General features: G+C 45.8%; 1 protein-coding gene and 1 long non-coding RNA gene across 15 annotated transcripts in view; one reads left to right on the top strand and one right to left on the bottom strand.

The window, feature by feature from the left end:
• CAMK2G (calcium/calmodulin dependent protein kinase II gamma) overlaps window positions 1-21,145 on the top strand; it is a 61,157-nt gene that overhangs the window by 8,299 nt on the left and 31,713 nt on the right. For all 14 annotated transcript variants that reach the window (XM_074232860.1, XM_074232862.1, XM_074232861.1 and 11 more), the window contains exons 3-7: window positions 4,815-4,874; window positions 15,518-15,572; window positions 16,937-17,002; window positions 20,515-20,587; window positions 20,807-20,909. In XM_074232860.1, the coding sequence (XP_074088961.1) occupies window positions 4,815-4,874; window positions 15,518-15,572; window positions 16,937-17,002; window positions 20,515-20,587; window positions 20,807-20,909 (357 nt within the window). The remainder of the gene's footprint in view (window positions 1-4,814; window positions 4,875-15,517; window positions 15,573-16,936; window positions 17,003-20,514; window positions 20,588-20,806; window positions 20,910-21,145) is intronic.
• LOC141520918 (uncharacterized) lies at window positions 10,343-17,699 on the bottom strand. The gene is made up of 3 exons (XR_012477794.1): window positions 17,477-17,699; window positions 15,268-15,391; window positions 10,343-10,718 (listed from the first exon to the last, which is right to left on the bottom strand). It is a non-coding gene; the product is annotated as an uncharacterized LOC141520918 (long non-coding RNA).

Below are 21,145 nucleotides of genomic sequence, written 5' to 3'. Positions count from 1 at the left end.
AACTATCGGATTAAGCCTTGTGATTTCCTCTTGCCCGGTGTCCAGGGCCAGTGGGCTGCTTACAAGCTGCCGGGAAAGCCGGATTAAGACACTGGGCCCTGTGAGACACTCATTCCTGCCCTACGGAGGGAGCGGAGTGTTGGGGGTTGGGCTTGGGCGAGAGGATGGGTGGTACTCTTGGAGAGAGCTGAAGTAGATTGATGATTCTGGAAGTGACCTCAGCAATGCCTGAATCTTGTGAATGCTCAAGGGCCCAGCACACAGCTCTGAATCATGGCATACTTGCTTACGTAGCCTCCATGGGCATGAAGGGGACAGGAGAGAAATGCTTTTTTGTCATCTGTATCAGTCCCTTCCCAGCCACGGAACTGGGAGGGCCCGGTGGATGGTCACATAGGAAGTAAAGGGCAGATCTGGGATCAAGCTGGGGCTGAGGAAGCTGTTACCTGATATCTACTTGAAGCTAGGGAGCTGTTTGCCGAGTGTGGTGGTCCAGGGGCCTGCCTTGTTTTGTTCCTTGGGCCTCTGGGAGAAAAATGAGAACTACTTTCATTTATACAGCTCTTTTAGGTTTCCAATGAGGTGAGTAGTGTATGTGTGTGGAAGAGGAAACTGAGGGTCAGGGGCTGTCCAGTTTCCCTAGAGTCATACACAGTAAGTGACAAAGCCAGAATGCTAGAATGGTAGATCCAGACCTAGATGGGACTTTAAAGGCCACCAAACCCAGCCCCCTCATTCTACAGATATGGAGACTAAATCACAAAGAAGTTATTTGACCTGCCCAAAATGATGTGGGTAAGTAAGTGGCAGAGCCTGACCCAAGAGGGCATCGTATTGCTTCTCAAGTCATAGAAGTAGCAAGGTGTCTTAGTAGATAGAACTCTGGGCCAGGAGTTCAAATGTGACCTCAGACACTTGGTAATTGTGTGGCCCTGGGTAAGTCATTACTCTCTGCGGCCTTTAGTTTTCTCCTCTGTAAAAGAGGGATAATAATAGCCTCAGGATTATGAGGATCAGAACCAGAAGGAACCTCAGAGATCACCTAGTCTACACCCCCATTTTACAGAGGAGGAAACTGAGGCAGCAGAGGTTGAGTTTCTCCCTCAAGGTCCCAAATCCATAGTTTGGGACTTGGAATTAGGTTTACTAATCCCAGGAGTTATTTCCAGGACCAGGGCTACCTCTGGATGAGAGAGGACAGAGCTGCCCCTTTTCTGCCTAATCCCTTGCTGGCAAAGATTGTTCTTCCTGGGCCTGCTCTGCAGACTGTGTGAGCAGCAAGGTTTTTGATAAGAGAAGGTGGGCTAGTCACCCCCATGATCCTTGGTGTTGCTAGGCTAGATTGATATGGGAGAAGGAGGTAGATCCTCCAACTCCATCTCCCCAGAGCTTGAACTTGGCTTTGGGATTGGTCTCTGGGTCTTTAGGGGTTGGGGGAAGGCTTAATATGCACAGAAAGCAGAAGCTGCTGCTGTGGTTCTTGAGGGGGGAGGTAGAGGGGACAGTGGGGCTGTGGTTGGAGCTGGACTGGAGGGCTGGCCATGAGTCTCTACCCATAGCAATAGTACACAGGCGGCAGGAAGCAGCCTTCTGCAGAAGCGGGAAGTGGCTGGTTTTTGAACAGGAAGGGGGTTGGGGGTTGGGCTAGGTCAGGGGGCGGGGTCCTAGAGACTGGATTCTGGTGGGGGGGGAGCTCAAGAGGCTCAGACTATCCTAGTCTCTGGAAGGGCAAGCTGGGTGCCCTGAAACAGTTCTGGAAAGGAAACAGGCAAAACTAAACTGGTTTGAGTAACAACTAGAATACTCACAGTGACCCTTGGACTGGGTCCCCCTCACTGGATAAGATGATGGTGCCCACTGCCTCCAGCCTTGGCCACTTCTGGGGAGCAGGGAGTGATAGATATGACCAAGGTGGCTTACACACACACACACACACACACACACACACACACACACACACACACACACAGAGGACTGGTTCCTGAAATGCAGCTGCTACTGCGATGGAGCACTTGGCTTTTTCTCCCGAGGTCACAGAAGCAGCCCTGGGGGGGTTGTTATAGGACAGGAAGTATACAGGGGTTGGGGGGTTGGGGGAGACAGGCGATAACAGCTGGAGCTATTGGAGAGATGGCTGGGGAGAGAGGTAGTGAGGAGTGTGTGGTAGTCAGAAACCACATGGCTCATTGAGCATCAAGCATCCTTGTGGCAGCAGAATGCTACAACCTTGCCATCCAAAGGACTGAGGAAACAGAGATCCCAGCAGCTGTCTGGATTTCCTGGGGGCTGGGGACAGGAGGGGATTTCATATCCCAACAGAACAGCCCCTGCCACTGAAAGCATCTTCTGCCCACAAGCCTCTGACATGGGGCCCAGGGGTTTCCCCCACCCAAAATGGGGAGGAAGAAGCCCCAGCCATGGTGGAATGTATGGGGGGGGGGGGAGTCTTTAGAAAAAGTCTTCTTCAGCTTAGGTCTGGGTTAGAGGCCTTGCGCTCTCACGTCAAGGGCCCCTGTGGGTGGTCAGTCACTGCCCAGGCTTGAGGTCAAGGCTAGCCAGTCCTGCCCACCTTTGCTTAGGCCTCCAGCCCTGGTTTTACGCCACACTTCAACCACCCTTCTAAGCTCTTGCCCAAGGGATTGCCCCATTTGCTGAGACTATGTCCAACTACCTTGTCTTTATTACTTTAGTTGTGTGCATCTTCATCAGAATAGAAGTGCTCTGAGGGCGATGACCATTTCATTTCTGTCTTTATCCTCAGAGCCTGTGTTAGTTGGAATGAATTTTGTAGCCCACCCCTCCTCCCAAATTGGACCCTTTTGAGCAACCTGCCTGACTGTGCCTGTGTATAGACAAAACTTGTCCTGCAGCAAAAGACAAAGAGCAAGTGTCCTTTTCAGAGTGGTCTGTGGGATGGGGCCTGTTCCTCAAATTGGCTTAGCATGAGGTTTGTAGACTGGACCAAAGGGAGATTGAGTAGAGCAGTGGATCTGGTCAGGAGAGGTCAGAGCCAGACTCTGATTTCCATCTCTTCCTTCCCTACTTGGAAGTATGGGTAGACCTTTCTTTCACACTCTGACTCACTGGCAGTGCCCTTATTTTTAGTGTTGTTGCTGCTCTGAAGCTGTAACCATTAGCTTGTAAGAGACTTAAATGAGGAGATAAGCATTAATCTCCTTGGGCCTTCCCCCTCAGCCCCTGCATCCCAAGCGGCCCTCTTGCCCACACTGACTGGGACAGCCAGGCACTAGTTGGGGAGGGAGCAACATGGGGAGGGGAGGAGGGAGAAGGGACCCACGGCTTCCATGCCCACAGGCAAGGGCCATTCTGGATGGTCTCTCCATCCACAAATAGTGGGGGAGTGGGGGGAGAGGACCCTCCAGAGTCAAAAGATGCTTATCATGCTGTAAACTGTGGTTATCTTGCTTTGCCCCTGGGATTGATGGGATGTTTTCAGATGTGGCAGTGATGCTTGTGCCCAGCCCTCCCTTAGTGGTATCCTAGAAAGACCAAGTGGAATTAGGAACCATGTTGAATCTGTGGGCGGGAAGGGGTTGATCCAGATGAGCAGCTGGCCTGGATTAGCCAGCCAGGCACAAGGATGCAATCCTCATCTCTGCCCATTTTCCCTCTTTCAGTGAACCAGAACCACCTCAAGGGTTTACCCCACCAAGGAGGAGTGCTAATACACCCAAAATCTTTCCCTTGTGGTTTTAGATGGCCTGGAGTGACCATGGATAGGATGGAAGAGGGTTTAATGAAGTATGCATTTTGGAGGGGCTTTTCTGGTTTGTTTGTTTTGAGTTGGATATAAAGGCTCTTTTCCTAGGAACCCATATAAACTCCTTGGAAGGGAAGGACTGTTTTGGTTTTTTCTCTTTGTACACCCCCCCCACACCCCAGTCCCAGGTCATTACACATAATGGATTCTGCTCAGGGTCAAAACTTAAGAAAATTTTCCACCTTTGGGAAAAAATAATTTAGACATTGTGTTTGTATGTGTGTGTGCCTGTCTATGTTGGGGTGCAATCAGAATAAGGTTCAAGGCTGTGGGGACAGTTTAACTAGGAGAGGGATAGATCCTAGAGCAACGGGACCCTGAAGTGTTGATGTGAGAGAGTGGTGTGGGCTGAGGGAGAAGCTGGACATGAGCAGAGGAAGAAGAATCTCCTTACCTTTTATACTCAAGGGTCTCACAACTACCAAGATCCCCATAGTACCCTAGAGGCCATCTAGTCTAAACCTTTGACTTTATAGATAAGTAGATGTCCAGAACAAAGTCTTAGAGGTGAGATCTGAGCCCTTGTCTTTCCACTGTGCCATCCTTTCTCCTGCAGCAGAGTCACCCTGGGATCTTCAGAAGCTCAATCTTTACTTCTGCCTTTATTTGGAGAAGATTTTATTTGGAGCCCAGTCACAGAGCTAGACCTTGAAAGGATATCAGAGGTCTCTTCTGGTATAGTCCTCTAATTTTATGGGCCCAAGAATGTGAAGGAGGTGCCCAGGGACACACCAAGTTGTAAACATCAGAAATGGGATTTGAACTGAGGTCCTCTGGCCCCTTTCCCCTATATCCCATACTTCCTTATATAGAATTGGAAAGAAGCCAGACTGATCTAGAATTGACTTCATGGAGAGGGTGAGATCCAAGAGGGTGAAGTCTTTAGACTTCTCTAGGAGAGGAACTATTCATCAATAGGGCATCAAATTTTCACCATTTTCCAGGGAAGAAAAGCTATTTGTAAGAGTGAGCTACTATGAAATCCTGAGTCAGTATCTTTTAAGTTGACATCTTTTGTTTCTTATGATTGCAGATCACCAGAAGTTAGAACGGGAGGCCCGAATATGCCGGCTCTTGAAACACCCAAACATTGGTAAGTGCTTTTGGGTACACTGGTTGGTTCCTTGCCTGTTTATGGAAGATGGTGGAAACAGTTCTGTCTTTTGGGGATGTCTGTACACATGTTCTTCTTCTAGCGTCTGGTTTGGCTCTGATGTGTTTAAAAAAAGGACAACAGCAGTCTCATTTCGAGTTATGGAATGCTCATAATTACAAAGTGCTTTTTCTGTCTGCTGTGAAGAAGGTAGCATGATCCTTAGGAAAAATGCTGAGTTTGGAGGTAGAGAACCTCGGTTGTAGCACTTGCACCACCATTAACTAGCTGTATGACCTTGACCAAATTGTTCTCTCTGGGCCTCAGCTTCCTAATCTGTCAAATGGGACCCCTAAGGCCCCATCTATCTCTAAATCTATGACACATTGATCTTCACAACATTCCTGTGAGGTAGGTAGTATGGGTGCTGTTATTCGCAATTTTCAGGTGAGGAAATTGAGGCTTAGATTTGCCCAAGGGTATTTTAGCATAGTCAGTGGGAAAAGCTAAGATTATAGGATTGTAACTGATCTGAGTGAACCCTCATTGAACGAAAGATAGAGGTTAGCAGTTTGGCCAGGGCAGAATCAGGATTCAGACCCAGGTCCTGCACCTCGGATGCTATTTTTTCTCTGTACTAGGACACAGGTCTTGGACCGGGCCCTTGCTTTGAGCTTCAGCTATGTCCTAAGTTGGGGGCCTGATTCTCCCCACCCCCACCATCCTGTAGGGCCTGTTCCCGGGGCCCAGGGATGCTTGTCTCCTGACTCACCTTTCCTCCTTCCTCAGACTGAGTTCCCAGGGCCTCGGTCCTGGAGGCAGCTAATTCTGCCAGTGCCCCTCAGCAGGGGCCACCCCTCGTCACCTCAAACGGGTCAGGATTTTGTTGCGTTTTGTCTCTGCTGCAGTTTCATGCACACTCAAAGGGTTTCCATGGTGCTTGGGTTTGTGTTCCCCCAGAGCCGGGAAAGCAAGCTGCCCCAAAGTAACTTGGAAGGAAAAAAATTAGGAATATTCTCCCCCCCCCCCAGCTCTTCCCCTCCCCTCCCCCTCAATGGGGGGAACAGGAGTAGATTGTCTGCTGTTCCAAAGCCTGCCGAGTTTTGCCTGACACAACCCACTCCAGTTAAATTTTACATTGTTCAGCTGAAACAGTCTTTGGCAAAACCATTGGCCTTGATTTGCTGCTCCTTGACAAGGGGCCAGAAATTAAGCCAGCTGCCAAGACTGAGCAGAAACCAGGGCCTTGTCTTGAGGAGAGGCACAGGGGAGCATCTCATGAGCTTGGGCTGGAAAGTCCTCCGGAAGGGGAAGGAATTTTCCCAGTCCTTAGTTGGAAGACTTTGGGGGCTCCCCCATGTCCAGAGGGCCAGGCCTCTGAGCTCCTGTCAGAGGTGAGGGCTCTGTGGTGACTTGCTGTATTCTTCAATAACTGGTCCTTTACAGGTGCTGCAAAGCCCTGATCTGGTATAAAGATTAGCCTACATTACTATATTGCTCTAATAATGGCAAACTACATTAATTTGCTCAATCTTCACCAGAACCCAGCAGTGTCAGCACTGCAGGAATCTTTATCCTTTTTTTACAGATGAAGGAACTGAGTCTCAGAGCTAATAAATGACTTGCACAGGGTCACCCAAACCTGTATCGAAGATGAGATTCATATTCAAGCCTTGCTGGCTCCCAGTCTAGCTCTCAATCTGTCAATCAACAGTCATTTATTAAACAGTTTCTGTAAGCCAGGCACTTTGCCATATAATATTATTCATTCTTATTATTGATAATAATCTTATCTCTCTTACTAGACTAGAAGTAGGATCATCTTTTATTCTCCCCCAGCACATGGCACAGTGCCTTGCTTCTGGGGATGTTTGGTAAATATTTGTTAAGGGGCCCACATCCCACAACTAATAAGAAGTCTAAGGTAGGATTCAAACCCAGGTCTCCTCTGGAGAAGCCGGGTCTGGCTTCTTTCCATTGCTTTGTGCTATTGAAAAATGGACCAGCCTTTGACCTCCAGGAGCTCATGGCTAGCTGTCGAAACCCTTTGATGCTGTGAGGGTGGAGAGCACCCACGTGGGTGATCTCCTACTCGGAGCCACAGGGAGAGCCACGGTTCCGAGGTAACCAGAACTCAAACCATGCAAGGCTGTTTTACAGCTCAACATCTTCAGCTTGAATTACCCCCTACAGCAGATTGGCAACCTTTCCTATGGGTTGGGCAAAGGTGGACCCTGTTGCACAGAACCAGCACCTTCGAGCTAATAGGCCCTTGGGTTCTGAACACACTCCAGTTCTTGGGTGGTCTTTCAAGATAAGCCCTAACTCCTTGCCCCTGAAAGGCCCTGGATTGATCAGTCTTGTTTCTCTTTAATGGGAAAGGGGTGAATTCTAGGAATCTGAATCAGAGAACAACACCCCATAGGCCCTTAGAAAGAACAAACACAGTGTTGTGAGCCTCCACGGCCACCCAGGAGTACCAGAGCAGGGTAAATCTTGGAGTAAAAACCTCATTGTTGAAAGGCAACTCTTCCAATCCCCTCATTCCCTGCCCATTGCTCCTTGAGTGAAGAGAAATGCATTTTATGACTAACTGAAGACTGTGACATGTTGAATTTGGAGGTAAAGGTCTTGTGTTCAAATTCTGGCTTTGTTACTTATTACCATTGGGAAAGTGACTTCACTTTTTCAGGGTTGCCTCATCCATGAAATTATTAGATTAGGGGGATTCACCAGGCCCTTTCAAGCTCTTAGTCTTAGGTCCATGAATCTTTTCCCCTCTTACCTCTACCCCCCCAAAAAATGAATGAATGAATGAAGCATTTCATTGAAAGAGTTAAGAGTGCAAAGGGCAGAACCATGCCACTTAACCTGTGATGGAGTATCTACCAAAAGGTCAAGGAAATAGAATGAAAGGTATGTAAAAATGGATAGGAAAGAACATGATGTGATTATATCTGACAAACATCTGGACCCCCCCCCCCCGTATTTCTAACCATTTTTCCTTCTCCCCTCCATCTTCCCATAGTCATAGAAATCAGATATGTGACTTGGTTTCAGCTTTAGTTAGGACTTTTTTTTAAGTTTTGCAAGGCAATGGGGTTAAGTGGTTTGCCCAAGGCCACACAGCTAGATCATTATTAAGTGCCTGAGGCCAGATTTGAACTCAGGTTCTCCTGACTCCAGGGCCACTGCTCTATTCACTGTGCCACCTAGCTGCCCCTCACCTTTAGTTTGGCAGCTCCCCCCCACCTCCATCTCCCCCAAAAAAGGACAGTATCAGTTTGTTCTAACACTTGTCTACTGTAACCGAGGCAGTGGACAACATGAGGACAGGCCCAGGATAGGTGCCTTGCAAAGCTAGAATCTGTGGGCCTAGCATGGTGACCCCATTCTAAGACTGCTCCTAGTATCCTGTGCTGGTGGGAAGGAGGTTGGCCTGGGGCTCTATTCCTATGAGAATAACTGGTGAGAGGGAGAGAAGGAGGGCATGAGTCTGAGAATGAGAGCCTGGAAAGAAGATGAGGCCTGAGCTTGCCTTCCTGGTTATAAAGAGCTCCTCTTGGAGATGTGACAGCAGTGGCTGAGGGAGCTGTGGGGACGTTGCCATGGATTCTGACCTGGCTTGTCAAGGGGAAGAAGAGGTGGTGGCTTGGTGCCTCCTATTCATTCTTTTTTCTCCCTCTGCCCCCATCCTCTAGGGTTATGACCCTCTTGGCTCCATCCTTCCCCCAACTCACCCATCCCAGTGAACCAACTTGCAGTTTGGTGCTGGAGGAATAGATCAGATTTTCACCAACTACTTGTCCTCAGACTTAGAAATACCTGGTTTCAGCAATTGTATTTAGTAGAAAGGGTCAGAGATTCATTTTCTCCTCACTCTCTCTTCCCCAAGTAGGATTGCTACCTATCCCAAGAGTTAAAATCTACTGGTTACCAGGTTGCTGAACTCCAAGGGCCCCTGAGAAAGGAGCAAGAAGTGGAGTTTTGAGAAAGGAAAAGCAACCCTGTTAACTGCCCAGTAAAATATGAAAGGCATGCTGTCTTTGTACCCTGGGGTCTGCCTTACTCTGATGTCATGGAGTCTAGGCTAGTATGATAACTAGGCTCATCCCTAGGTATGTTGGCACCGTTCCTTGGTGGAACATAGAGACATCGATCAAGATTTGGAAAAGACCTCAAGAGGTCAGAGAGACTAACCCAACACACTGAAGCCCTGGGGAAGGAAAGTAACTTTTCCAAGGTCATCCAGAGTGTCAAATGAAGGATTTCAACCTACATCCTTTGACACTCGAGCCAGTACTTTTTCCACTAAACTACACTGGGGAAGGAAGAGTGTCCTTTAGATCTTCTGTATCTCAGTCTTTCCCTTTGCCCTCTCATTACCATTAACTCAGATCCTAACATCTATTGAAGGTCTTTCCAGATTCTCAGCTTCTGCACTTTCCATTTATCCTGTTTTTATGTTATATTCTATGGTTTGGGAAGGGGAATTAGGCTCCAAACTCCCGGAGGGCAGGGACCTTCAATTTACTTTTCTTTGTATCTTAGCTTAGCTTAGATTTCTTTGTATTTTAGCTTACTGACATATGATAAGAGCTAAATAAATACTCTTGACTGACTGACAAGTTCATCAGACTCCAAATCATAAGATCTTAGATCTAGACCTGGCAGGGGACTCCAAGACTGGAATATGAAGTGACTTTGCTCAAGGTCATACAGATAGGAAACCTCAGAAGCAAGATTTGAACCCCAGTCCCATTGACCCTAACCAAGCCTCTCTTCACTAGCCTAAGCTGCCTCCCTCAGCTAAGAAAGAGACTCTTTAGATCTTGAGGAACTCAATGTTCATTTCTATCCTGTCTGCCTTTACCCTGGGACCCATTAGGCTCAAGATGAGTGTGGAAAAAAAAAATAAAAATTCAGCAAAGGAAGGAGAATATGCCTTGATAATGCCACTTGCTAAAGGTAGTGCCTCTGGGGACTCATACCTGCTCAGAAACTCCAAAGCCCAGAGCACTACCCCCTACTTCTCCTGACCAAGTGGCTGGGAGGGATTGGGGGCACCCTTTGTTTTCCACCCTGGCTGGCTGTTTTGACAAAAGGTTTGTTAGCAGAGATGTAGGATGCTGTTGGATGATTTCAAGAGAGCTGTAAGCAGAAGCATCCCACTTTGGGCTGGGGCTTTGTCAGTCCATAAGCCTACGCAACGTGAGGATAATGTTGGCAGCATCAAGAAGAGGCATCTGAGGATTTGGCCAGGCTCTGAGTATTTTTCTGCTTGCTTGCTTTCTTTTTTTTTTTAACAGTTTAAAGAAAAATAGTTCTGTTTATTGCTGAAATACTATAAACATTCCTAAGATGTTGGAATCATAATGTCTACGGCCATCCACAACAGAATAGAGCTGGCCTCTCAGGGGATGAGGAAGATGAGTTATAGAGGAAGCCTGGTGCCATAGGCACGGGAGAAGGATGGAACAGGTCAACTAGTGTCAATTAAATTGGCTTCCAAAATCGGCTGTAGTCTAAACAAAACCCTTGGTTTATTAAACATGATAGGAGCATGGGAGGCAACCTCTTCTTGCCTTTACCTTGGCAGCCTGGCACATCGGTTGTTGTTCAGTTGTTTTTCAGTCATGTCCATCTCTTCCTGACCCCCAAATGGGTTTTCTCGGCAGAGATCCTGGATCAGTCTACCATTTTTTTCCTCCAAGCCCATAATAGGTGCTTAATCTTCCTTGTCTTGATTTTCTTCTATTTGGGATGTGGTCCTATGCCAAGGGTTCTTAAGTTTGTGTCTGTGGGCATGGATGCCTTGGCCTGTCTGGCGAAACCCATAGACCCCTTCTCGGAATGTTGTTTTTAAATGCATAAAATATAGGATTAAAAATAAAATAGAGGATTACAAAGGAACCAATTATATTAGAATATAGTTCTCAGTATAAAGAGTTTATGGACCCCATATTAAAAATCTCTACTCTAGAAAGTTTATAGGCAGCTGTGATACAGAAGAAAAAGCAATTAGAAATAATAATGAAAACTAACATTTAAAAATGTACCAGACACTTTACAATGATTATTTCTTTGATCCTAACAATAATAATCCTGGGAGGTTAGGGGTTATTATTATCTCCCTTTTATAGATGAGGAAATTGAGGCAAACAGGGGTGAAGTGACTTGCCCAGGGCCACACCACTAATAATAAAAGCTAATAACAAAAACTAACATTTTTATATAGTGCTTACTGTGAGCCAGACCCTGTATTAAACACTTTGCCATGATCTCATTTGTTCTTTACAACCTTTTGCGGGGGGTAGGTCTCTTATTTTCCCCATTTTACAGTTGAGGAAACTGAGGCAGAAGTGAAGTGACTTGCTTGGGGTCACACAGCTTGTTAAGTGTATGAGGCCAGATCTGAACTCTGGTCTCTTCCATTCCCCAATCCCTGCCCTTGAAAGGCACTGGATTGATCAGTCTTGTTTCTTTTTAATGGGAAAGAAGTAAACTGAGCCCCTCTTGTCTCTAGGCCCAGCACACTCTCCACTGTGACAAAAAGACATTGGCATGGGAGTCAAGAGAACCAGGGTTCAACTACTACTTCCATTTACTATCTGAGAAACCCTGAGCAGGTCTTATCAGCCTGTATGTAACCTCATCTCAAAAATGAAGGCCTAGTCGAAGGTTCCTCCCAGCTTGAAGGCTGTGGTCCTGGGGTCAGCTTCGTTTTGCCCATGTTCTGATCCTAGCATTTCTCTCCACTGGGGCCCCAGCTCTTTGCAATCTTTTCTGTTTCCCAGACTTGCCTTGATGGGCTGTGTGCAGAACTGAGGGGAGGAGGGGTCTTGGGCTGCCTTTGCTCTTGGCTCTGGGTGAGTGGGATCCTGAAGTGTGGAGGAGTAGGCCCGATTCTGCAGTAATCCCCTGAGCCTGCCCCTTTGCGGAGGTCCCTGCTGGCCTGTCAGCTCACCATCCTGCCACTGTTAGTCACCGTTCTAACGAAGCTGGTCATTAGCTTCTGGGACAGATGATTTCCAAGGGATTATTTGTATTACACACTTTAATGCTTTTTAATAGCAAATTTTTAATTAAATGGGAAAGGCCTTTTGGAAGCAATGAGAGCAGCTGCCACAGCCACAGTTAGCATAAGGCATGGTTTTGGAGGAACAACTGAGTAGTAGTACCTCCTGGTTAAAAGTGCTAGAAGAAAGGATGGGTAGGTGTGGCAGATGGGTATGAGACTCAGGAGTCAGGATGACTCACACTTGCTATGCCTACCAGCTAGCTGTGTGACCTGAGGAAATCATTAATGGTCCTTAGCCTCAGTTTCCTTATTTGTAAATTGGGGGTAATAATACTACTTTAGCACGAGGCTCTCATGAGATAATACCTGTAAAATACTTCATAAATTTGAAGGCACCTTATATAGGTGGTTATTATTAATATTTATTATTATCATTAGCTAAGAGATTACTATATAAGGCAGCAAGGTGGTGCAGCTAGACCTGGAATCAGGAAGATCTGGGTTTGAATCTGCCCTCAGACACTTACTCTGTTACCATGGGCAAGACCTCTGTCTGTCTTAGTTCCCTCATCTGTATAATAGGGATAATAATGTTCTCCCAGAATTGTATGAAATAAGGTGTTTTTGTTATAGGAAAGCAGAATTTGAGACTTATAAAAGTCCTCTTCTTTCTCTGTTGGTCTTGAAAGAGGTAGCTTTTGATTAAGAATGGGTTCCTTGGAAGGCAAGGCAGACTTAGGAGCCCTAGGCTGTCTTTGAGGAGCAGGATATTGCCTGTCCCTTTGGATGAATGGTACCTGCCATCCATTCCCCTCCAAGAGGTAGAGAGAAAATGAGGTAGATGATCAGTGGTACCTCAGGCATGGTGAGGATTGTTGATTTCTTTTTAGCTTTTGGCATGATTTGTAATCTTGTATCAAATTAGGGAGGAAAGCAGGTTCCACCTTAAGGCTTCAGAGATCGAAATTGTAGCCTCAGTTCTGCTTGACCTTGAACAAGCTACTTACCCAGTTTTGCCTCATTTTTCTCATTTGTCAAATGGGGTTGATGTCTATTTTTTCCCCTTCCCGTCCTTCATTCCCACTGTCATTATCAGGATCTGATAAAATATGTGCAAATACTCTGTAAAGTAGACCTCTTCTAAAAATATACAACGGTTAGTATTTGGGTTCTTGGGTAATCCTGAGCCAACAGCCTTCATAGAAGCTGTTCCTTCTGGTTTTATACCTCTGACCAAGGGCTTTCCTGGTTGAGTTTGGGTGGTGTTGGTAATGAATTCTCTTTGTATTCTAGAAGACAGGAGGGAAAACTTGTGGGGTCCAGGGCTAAGCCTACTTCCCCCATGGAGTGTTTTTAGGGCAAGAAAATAGTCTGAGGGAGAGGATTCATTCTGCCTACCTTTGGTCTGAATGGGAGGAGCAAAGAGTATCCTCCGGCTAGGGAGTTTAACATCAAGGGCTAACGGTAGTTGATGCTTCCATCAGAATGATGATCAGGGCTTGGCACCCTACCCAAAAGGTGGCTTTGTGGGCAAAAGATTGGAGAGGAGACCTGAAGAAACTCTAAGTTGGTTCTTGGCTCAGAAGGTATGGGGGGCAGGGAATGGAAAGGGATTCTTGGTTTCTCTCCTTAACCTTTACACATGGTTTATCTTTTTTTGGATATCTTGCCTCATTGCCTTGGGTATCTTCTGCTTTTGAAGGGCTATCCTGGGTCTTTTTTTTTTAAATACCTGGTACGATTCTTCTTTGCCCTGAGTGTTCTGGATTTTTGCCTACCCTTCACCTACCTTCCCATAATTCTCATTCCTTGGCTATACCCTCCCCCTTTCCCATTTTCTTTTACTTTCTTAATTTCGGTTTCCCCTCCTGTAAGCTTAATCCCATGGCATTCTTGCCTAATTCTTAGCTACTTTTACTTTTATCATCTCTCTCCGTCCAGCCTTGCCCTATGCCATTTCCTCCCTCTGTTTCTCTACTAATACTCAACTAAAAACATTTATTTTAGGGCTTGTGATATGCAAGGATATTAGGCTAGGTTCTGGAAACCCAGAAATTAAAATATGACATTGTCTCTTTTCTCAAGGAGCTTGCAGAATATCAGGAGGATAAGACATGTACACCAATATCCATGAAACAAGTTACAGTGTGACTAGCTCCCTCTTGCTCTGTATCTTTGAAAATAGGTGAGATCATATCACAGCATGAAAGATTGAAGGAGGAAGGAATCCTTTTTCAGTAGAAGGATGGAAGGAGTGCAGTAAAATCAAGGGAGACTTCTTGGAGGGATTGGTGGCACCAGAGCTGGGCTTTTAAAGAGGAAAGATTTCATCAGGAAGAAACATGAAGGAAAGTCATTGTAAGGATTGGGGGTGATGGATATACAAAATGCATGGGAACAGAAAAAGGACACTGTGAGATTCCAGAATAGATAGTAAACCAGTTTGACTGAAGCATAGACTATGAGATAAGGCTAAGGGAAATATAGTACATTTGAACCAGATTGTGAAAGGCATTGAATGCCAGGCTAAGGAGATTGTATTTTATTTGGGAAGTGATGAGGATCTGCTGGCATTTTTTGAACAAATAAATAACTCAGACTTACATGTTATGAAGTTTCCTTTTGGGATAATAGCAAAGAGGAAAGGCTAGAGGCAGAGAAATTGCTTTATTATAACAATCCCCAGCCTGATCAAGAGAAGAGAGCCATGTACAAGTTATAGAAAGGAAGGGATGGGAAAGATACTGTGGAGGCAGATCCATGCTTTGGTCAAAGATTGGATATGAGGAGAGAGAGGGGAGAATTGAAGCTATATGAGGTTTCATATCTGAATTAGTAGGGGGATGGCATTGCCATTAATAGAAGTAGGGTGGTGTGGAGGAAAGGAGCAGATTGGGGGGGGGGGAGATTAGCTTTGATAGACTGTAAACCCCCTGAGGGTAGAAACTTTGTGTCTCCAATTTAGAAGTGGTTTAATAAATGCTGTTGATGGATTAGCTAGTTAGCTAGTTAAGTTTTGAACTGGATGAGTTCAAGATGCTGGCAGGAAACATTGAGCAGGCAGATAAAAATTAAGGACTGGGGCTCAGCTGAGAGATCAGGTCTGGAGTTGTAGGTTTGAGGGTCCCCTACAGTGAAGCTATGGGAACAGACAAGCAAAGTAAGAAAGTAGAAGAGAATTGGTTTTTTCCTCTCCATCTCTTTAAAAAAATTATTGATATTCCTGTTTTTTTACATCATCAGATTTTATCCTTCCCAACAGATTTCTCTCAGAGAACTCTCCTTTATCTCTTACCCTATGGAATGGACTTGCCGGTTTCTCCTCCCTTTCCATTTCCATATCAGCCCAAATCTTCCATCTCCTGGACTTACCTCTTCATTCTGTCTTGTTCTTTGGATCCTTTGTTGTACTGAATTTTGATTCTCTCTTTTCTCTTGCCCTGCATGAGGAGATCTTATTATCTACAGTTGATTGTGCAGCTCCTTTGATAACTTGCTGTGATGGAGAGAAGTGAATACATGGGCAAGAAGTGGGGAGAGAGGACAGGAGTCTCTGTACCAAAAAGATGAAGGGCTTTCTGAGTCTTCTTTCTTGCTAACCTCTCTCTGTCTCCTTTTACAGTACGTCTCCATGACAGTATTTCTGAAGAAGGGTTCCACTACCTCGTCTTTGACCTGTAAGTGCCCCTTGGCTTGGGAGTTGCATTAGGAGCATTTGGGCGGTTTCCTCCACTCCACCCCTTCCCTGGCTTAAGATAAAGGCTTGGAATTCATGACTCCAGTGGATGATGGGAAGCAGTGGTCTCCCCAGGGGCTTGCATAATCTTGTGGATAGAGAGAACTGATCCTGGAGTCAGGAAGTCCTGGATTCAGATGCTGCCTCTGATACATACTGAATTTGTAACCCTGCCAAATCATGGAATTTTTTTAAGTACTTCCAGGCAACTCTCCAAACCTATAGATTGCAGAAAAGGTGTTGACCTACTTTGGTAGAGTTCGTACACCAATGTAATCACAGACCCAACCAAAAATAAATAAATAGATGGAGATAAATTTATAACACTCTCTTTGCATACTCTGTTGTTTTTTTTTTCTGGGGGTAGAAGAGAGAGAGAGAAAGGGTGACCCTTTGGGTCAACAAAGGAAATGAGACTTTTGTACCTTTAATTCTTTAGAAAGAAATTAGGCTTTAGGGTTAGCAATGAGGTCCTGCATTCAGGACCTGTTTCTGTTACATATCAGTTATATAGTTTAACCTATGCTGGTAACTTTGCACAGCACCCTCTCACTTAAACCCAATTCCCTTGCATGTCATGGCATCACCTCCCTGATGACATGGTCTTCTTCGAGAATGAAGGGCAAACAACCATAACAGCAACAACAGCCTTCAAGCCATTTCCTAAGGCCCAAAATGATGTAACCAGCATCAGTGATCTGCATTGGGGGATGGAGTTTCTATCCAGGGGATCCCCACATAGATGAAATCTGTGGCTGTCACCCCCAGCCAAAATTTTCTAGAGGGAGCAAATTGGCCTTTATTAGTAACTTGGCTCCATATGGTTTCTGCTGTTGCAAGACTGCAGTTGTACCATCTTGGGAAGGCATTCTTGGTTTTCTTGGAAGCCCTCCTTACCATTTTTTTAGCTAGTTACACTAGATCCAGGTGTCTGTGTCAAATTTAATATCGGGTTTCTCCCAATGGGAGAAATAACACACAGGTGTTATTTTGGGAGATAGGCCAGGTGCTTTCTCTTAGACCTTCATTTTGTTTCATTCTGGTCCTCTTAAATGATATGAAGGTCATAGAAATGTGACTGCAATGAAGGTAATCAATATCCTATAAACAAGGTCATTAAGTGGCCACTATTTGCCAGGTGCTAGTTCAGTCTCAAGATTCTACAAGACTGGAACAGGGCCATCTGTAAAGGAAAAGCGCAAACAGAGATGACCTTGCGTGGGGTGGTTTGGGTTTTGCTGGAAGCTTCATCCTTTCCTGTCCTGGGGATTGCCTGTCCTCTAACTCCCTCTTGTTGGGTTACAGCGTTACCGGCGGGGAACTGTTTGAAGACATTGTAGCCAGAGAGTACTACAGTGAAGCCGATGCCAGGTGAGCATCAGTTAATAAAGATGCAGGGTTTTTTCCTGCAGTATTTAGTAAACGCCCTGCGGCTTGGGTTCTCTGGGCTTTGATCTCAGTAGATTTCTGCTGTAGCTCTTGGCTGCCTTCTGGTCCAGGTGATTTGCCTCCCTGGATCAGGTGTTTTAAAATTCAGAGGAGAGGCCAGCTTGTAGAGTGGATACAGGGCCAGTCTTGGTGTTAGGAGAACCTGAATTCAAGTCCTGTCTACCTCTGACATATACATATTATGTAATCATGGGCAGCCCCAGATAACTTGCTGAGACTTAAGTCATGAAGAAGTTGCCCATCTGCCTTGGACACCACTCTGTACACTGATAAAATCTCAGGTCTACACCACACAGGAAGGAAAAAAAAAAAAGATTTGAAATGGTTTTTTCTCACGAAAGTGGTCTGGACTTGTTCGAGCCAGGTCAGGGTTATAAACTTAACTTGTAAACTTACCCAGATTTTAGCCAGTTTCCCTCCCAGAAATGCCTTTTTCTAACGCACATCCTCTGTGGGTTGTCTACTCCAACAGCAACCGCTCTGATACCGCCTATATCCAAACATTTATTCAATAGAGAATTATTAAGCACTTGCTCCAGCCAAGACACTGTGGGAGGCACAATGTAGAACACAGAGATAAGTAAGATAAGATCCCTGTCCTCAAGGAACCATTCTTTGTTTGGTTACCCAACATTCTATTCTGACTGTGACACTCTTGCTTGAGAATCTCCAATGACTCCCTATTACTTCTAGGAAAATATAAACTCCTTTGTTATTTAGACCCCTTCCTACTTTGACTCCCAGCTACCTTACTAGGCTTGTTGTACCATCCCCTCCTACATGCCGGTCAAACTGACTTTCTTCTTGTTCATTGTACACATCACTCCCATCTCCCATCTTTTACATTCTGCCCATCCCACTCCGTCCCCTTCATCTTTTGACTTGTCCACCTTTAGAATTCTGAACTTCAAAAATTATCCAAATGGCACTTTCTATATGAGACCTTTTCTGATTGTTCCCTATACTCCCTCAAGAAAATTAGTCAATAAGCCTTTATTAATCTCAAACTATATTGCCCAGCTCTTGGCTTCGTGCCAGAGATACAAATAGAGGTCCATGAGGAGCTCACAGTCTAATGAAAAATTAAGATTAATTTGTGTGAATCTTTTATTGTATATGTGTTGTCCAATGCCTCTTCCAACCTGCAGTAGATTGCAAGTCTAATGAAAGCAGGGTGGCATTTCATTTTTGTCTTCATTTTTCTCCGTAGTCTCTAACACACAGTAGGTACTTAATAAATTTTTTCATTGAATAAGTATTGATTGCATGAATCTAAGCTAGCTAGATCTCTGTGTCTTCTGGTCTCATGATATCTTCTGACCATGATAGCCAGGTGCCAAATCCATCCCTAGAGTGAAGGTCCTACCATCCCGGGTGCTGTTTAATAAAAGGAGTGTTCTTATTCCTGGAGATAATGTGGATATCCTGGTGTCTGAATCTTTTAAAGATCCTCCTCCTTGCATTAGATGTTTTCTGGATAAGCTTTGTCCAGCTCCTTCTCTGGACTCTTAACTCCACTTGTCCCCATCCTAGCACTTCAGGTTTGTGAGAGTGGGTTCCTCCTACAGCCTAGCTTGGCATACCCTTTGCCCATGGCTGATTTGGATCTCAAGATCTCTCTGGTCACTTCTTGAGGAGATAAAGAGTTTCTTGAAGCCACTATCTGTTAATCAGTTTCAGATGCTTAAACCTCAAGAGAGAATCTCTCATGAGAAGATAAATTCCGGGGCTTGTGGGGATGGCCTAGGACCCAGTAGGGATTGGGGAGGGGGGTGGGGGGAAAAAAGGGAGGAGGGAGATAGTCCTGGGAGCCTGGGGTGGGGGGGGCTGCTGAGGCGGGAAGGGGGAGTATGGGGGATGACGGTGCCAGTGGGTTTGGCCTGGCTCAGCTGGGACACTTCACACTTTTGCCATTTTTGGCCAGAAGGCTCTCTGCCGGCCCGGCTCTGTTCTAATTATACATTTTTGTGGAGAGAGCAGGGAGTAGCCTTCTTGTCTGACCCTGCAGCCTGTAGTGTGTATTTGTAGGGCTCTGCAGAGCCCTTGCCTCTGATGGGAGTCCCAGCATGGGTTTTTGATGGGAGAAATTGGAAGTTAATATTGCTTGGGGGGAAAGACTGACATCAGAGGCTCCCTATGCCTTACCAGGCAGGACACCTCACCTCTCCCTTTCTCTCTGGGCATTCCCTGGGGAAACATTGTATGGTGGGTAGGACAGAATGTCTAAAATTCCATGTTTCAGAGTACCACTTGAAGTCTGAAATGTAGAGCAGACTGGGGTGGGTTGAGGGCAATTATGCCTGCTGAAGAGAACTGAGTCACTGATTATCATGCTCGAGCCTAAGCTAGCTTTTTTCTAAACAAAAACATGACCAAGCCCTTTCCTTCCCCTGACCCTCCATCTTGTCTGGTATTTTGTGTTGCACTTCATTGTACATTATATACTTTATGTTTATAGCAAGTTAAAGTTTACAAAGCTCTTCAGAACAACCCCAGAAAGTAGGTTACCCTCCTTTTACAGATGAGGAAATTGAGGCTCAGAGTAGTTAAGGGATTTGCTTAGAATCCTACAGCTACTCAAATGTTTGAGGCCAAACTTGAGCCCAGGTCTTCCTGCCTCCCAAGTCTCCCATTCACTCTACCATGCTACACTGCTGGTGGAAAATCGACTAATATTAGTTACTAATTCTTATTAGCAATGATCTTATCTTCCTCACCAGTCTATAAACAGGAACTATATCCAGCAATACCTGGCACCATGCCTTGTTTCTGGTCGGTGTTCAGGTATTTCTTTTTCATTTATTCATGCCAGTGATTCTCAAAATTATTGCAGACCTCCCCTATCACAAAGAGCTTTTATTTCTGTGGGTTGTAGCTATTGATGTTTACTATGTTAGAAATGAAAACAACTTAATATTATTATGAAAATAGTTTTGGAATCTGAACTCCTTGGTCCTGGACTGTTCTTTGAGAGTGGCTGATTCATTTGATAAATATTTACTGACACAGAGTGAATAGGCACCCAGAATGGTAAAGCTGCAAGGAAAACTGGGGAGCTCGGGCAGAAGGGTGGGGTTGGGGAGGGCTCTTTGCCAGATGAAGCCTGACTCTACCTCCTTCCTTGCCCCCCCCCACCCCTACACATACACACACACACACACACATGCACGCACACACGCATGCCCCACAGGTGACTTCACAGGCTGCCAAAGATAAGTTTGAGGCAGGGGGAAATCATCCCCCCCCCCCGGTTTGGGCTGTCATGCTTCCAAGGATCTTTTTGTGGGTCTTCTGAAGTCAGCTACTGCCCTTTCTGAGAGTCCCTCGTTTCCCTGTTATGAGCTATGGATGAGGGCAAAGATCTGCCCCCCTTGGGCTCGGAGTGACTGTGGTTTAACCCCGCTTCCCTCTTTCTTTCCCATTTGCTTTCTCAGCCACTGTATTCATCAGATCCTAGAGAGCGTCAACCACATCCACCAGCATGACATCGTGCACCGTGACCTCAAGGTACTGTCTCCAAGCCTACTGCTGCCGCACCTTGCGGCATCTTGGCGCCATCTGGTGGTCAGCCTTGGTAGTGTTTGGACCACAGAGGACGAGGAGCAGAGGATTGCAGGATGTCCTTTGGCCTGGGTTGCAGTCTCTCTTCTGCTTCCTCTGTAGGTGATGTGAAGAGCAGACTTAGGGGCTGAGGGCATGACAAGTTTCTCTCTCTTCCCTCTTCAGCCTGAGAACCTTTTGCTGGCGAGTAAATGCAAGGGTGCTGCTGTCAAGCTGGCTGACTTTGGACTGGCCATTGAGGTGCAGGGAGATCAACAGGCTTGGTTCGGTAAGGGGTGCCCCCTTTTCTACGATGTATAGCACCCCCTCCCATTTTCCTCTTCCTTGGGCAGAATGAGAGCTAAAATTCCAATGGGGTTTTTGTTTTGTTTTGTTTTGGTTTTTTTGCAAGGCAAGGGGTTAAGTGACTTCCCCAAGGCCACACAACTAGGTAATTATTAAATATCTGAAGCCAGATTTCAACTTAGGTCCCCCTGACTCCAGGGTCAGTGCTCTATCCACTGC

This window comes from Macrotis lagotis, chromosome 4 (assembly GCF_037893015.1).
Source record: "Macrotis lagotis isolate mMagLag1 chromosome 4, bilby.v1.9.chrom.fasta, whole genome shotgun sequence".
NCBI lineage: Eukaryota > Metazoa > Chordata > Mammalia > Peramelemorphia > Peramelidae > Macrotis > Macrotis lagotis.
This window is presented reverse-complemented; position numbering and strand designations above follow the sequence as displayed.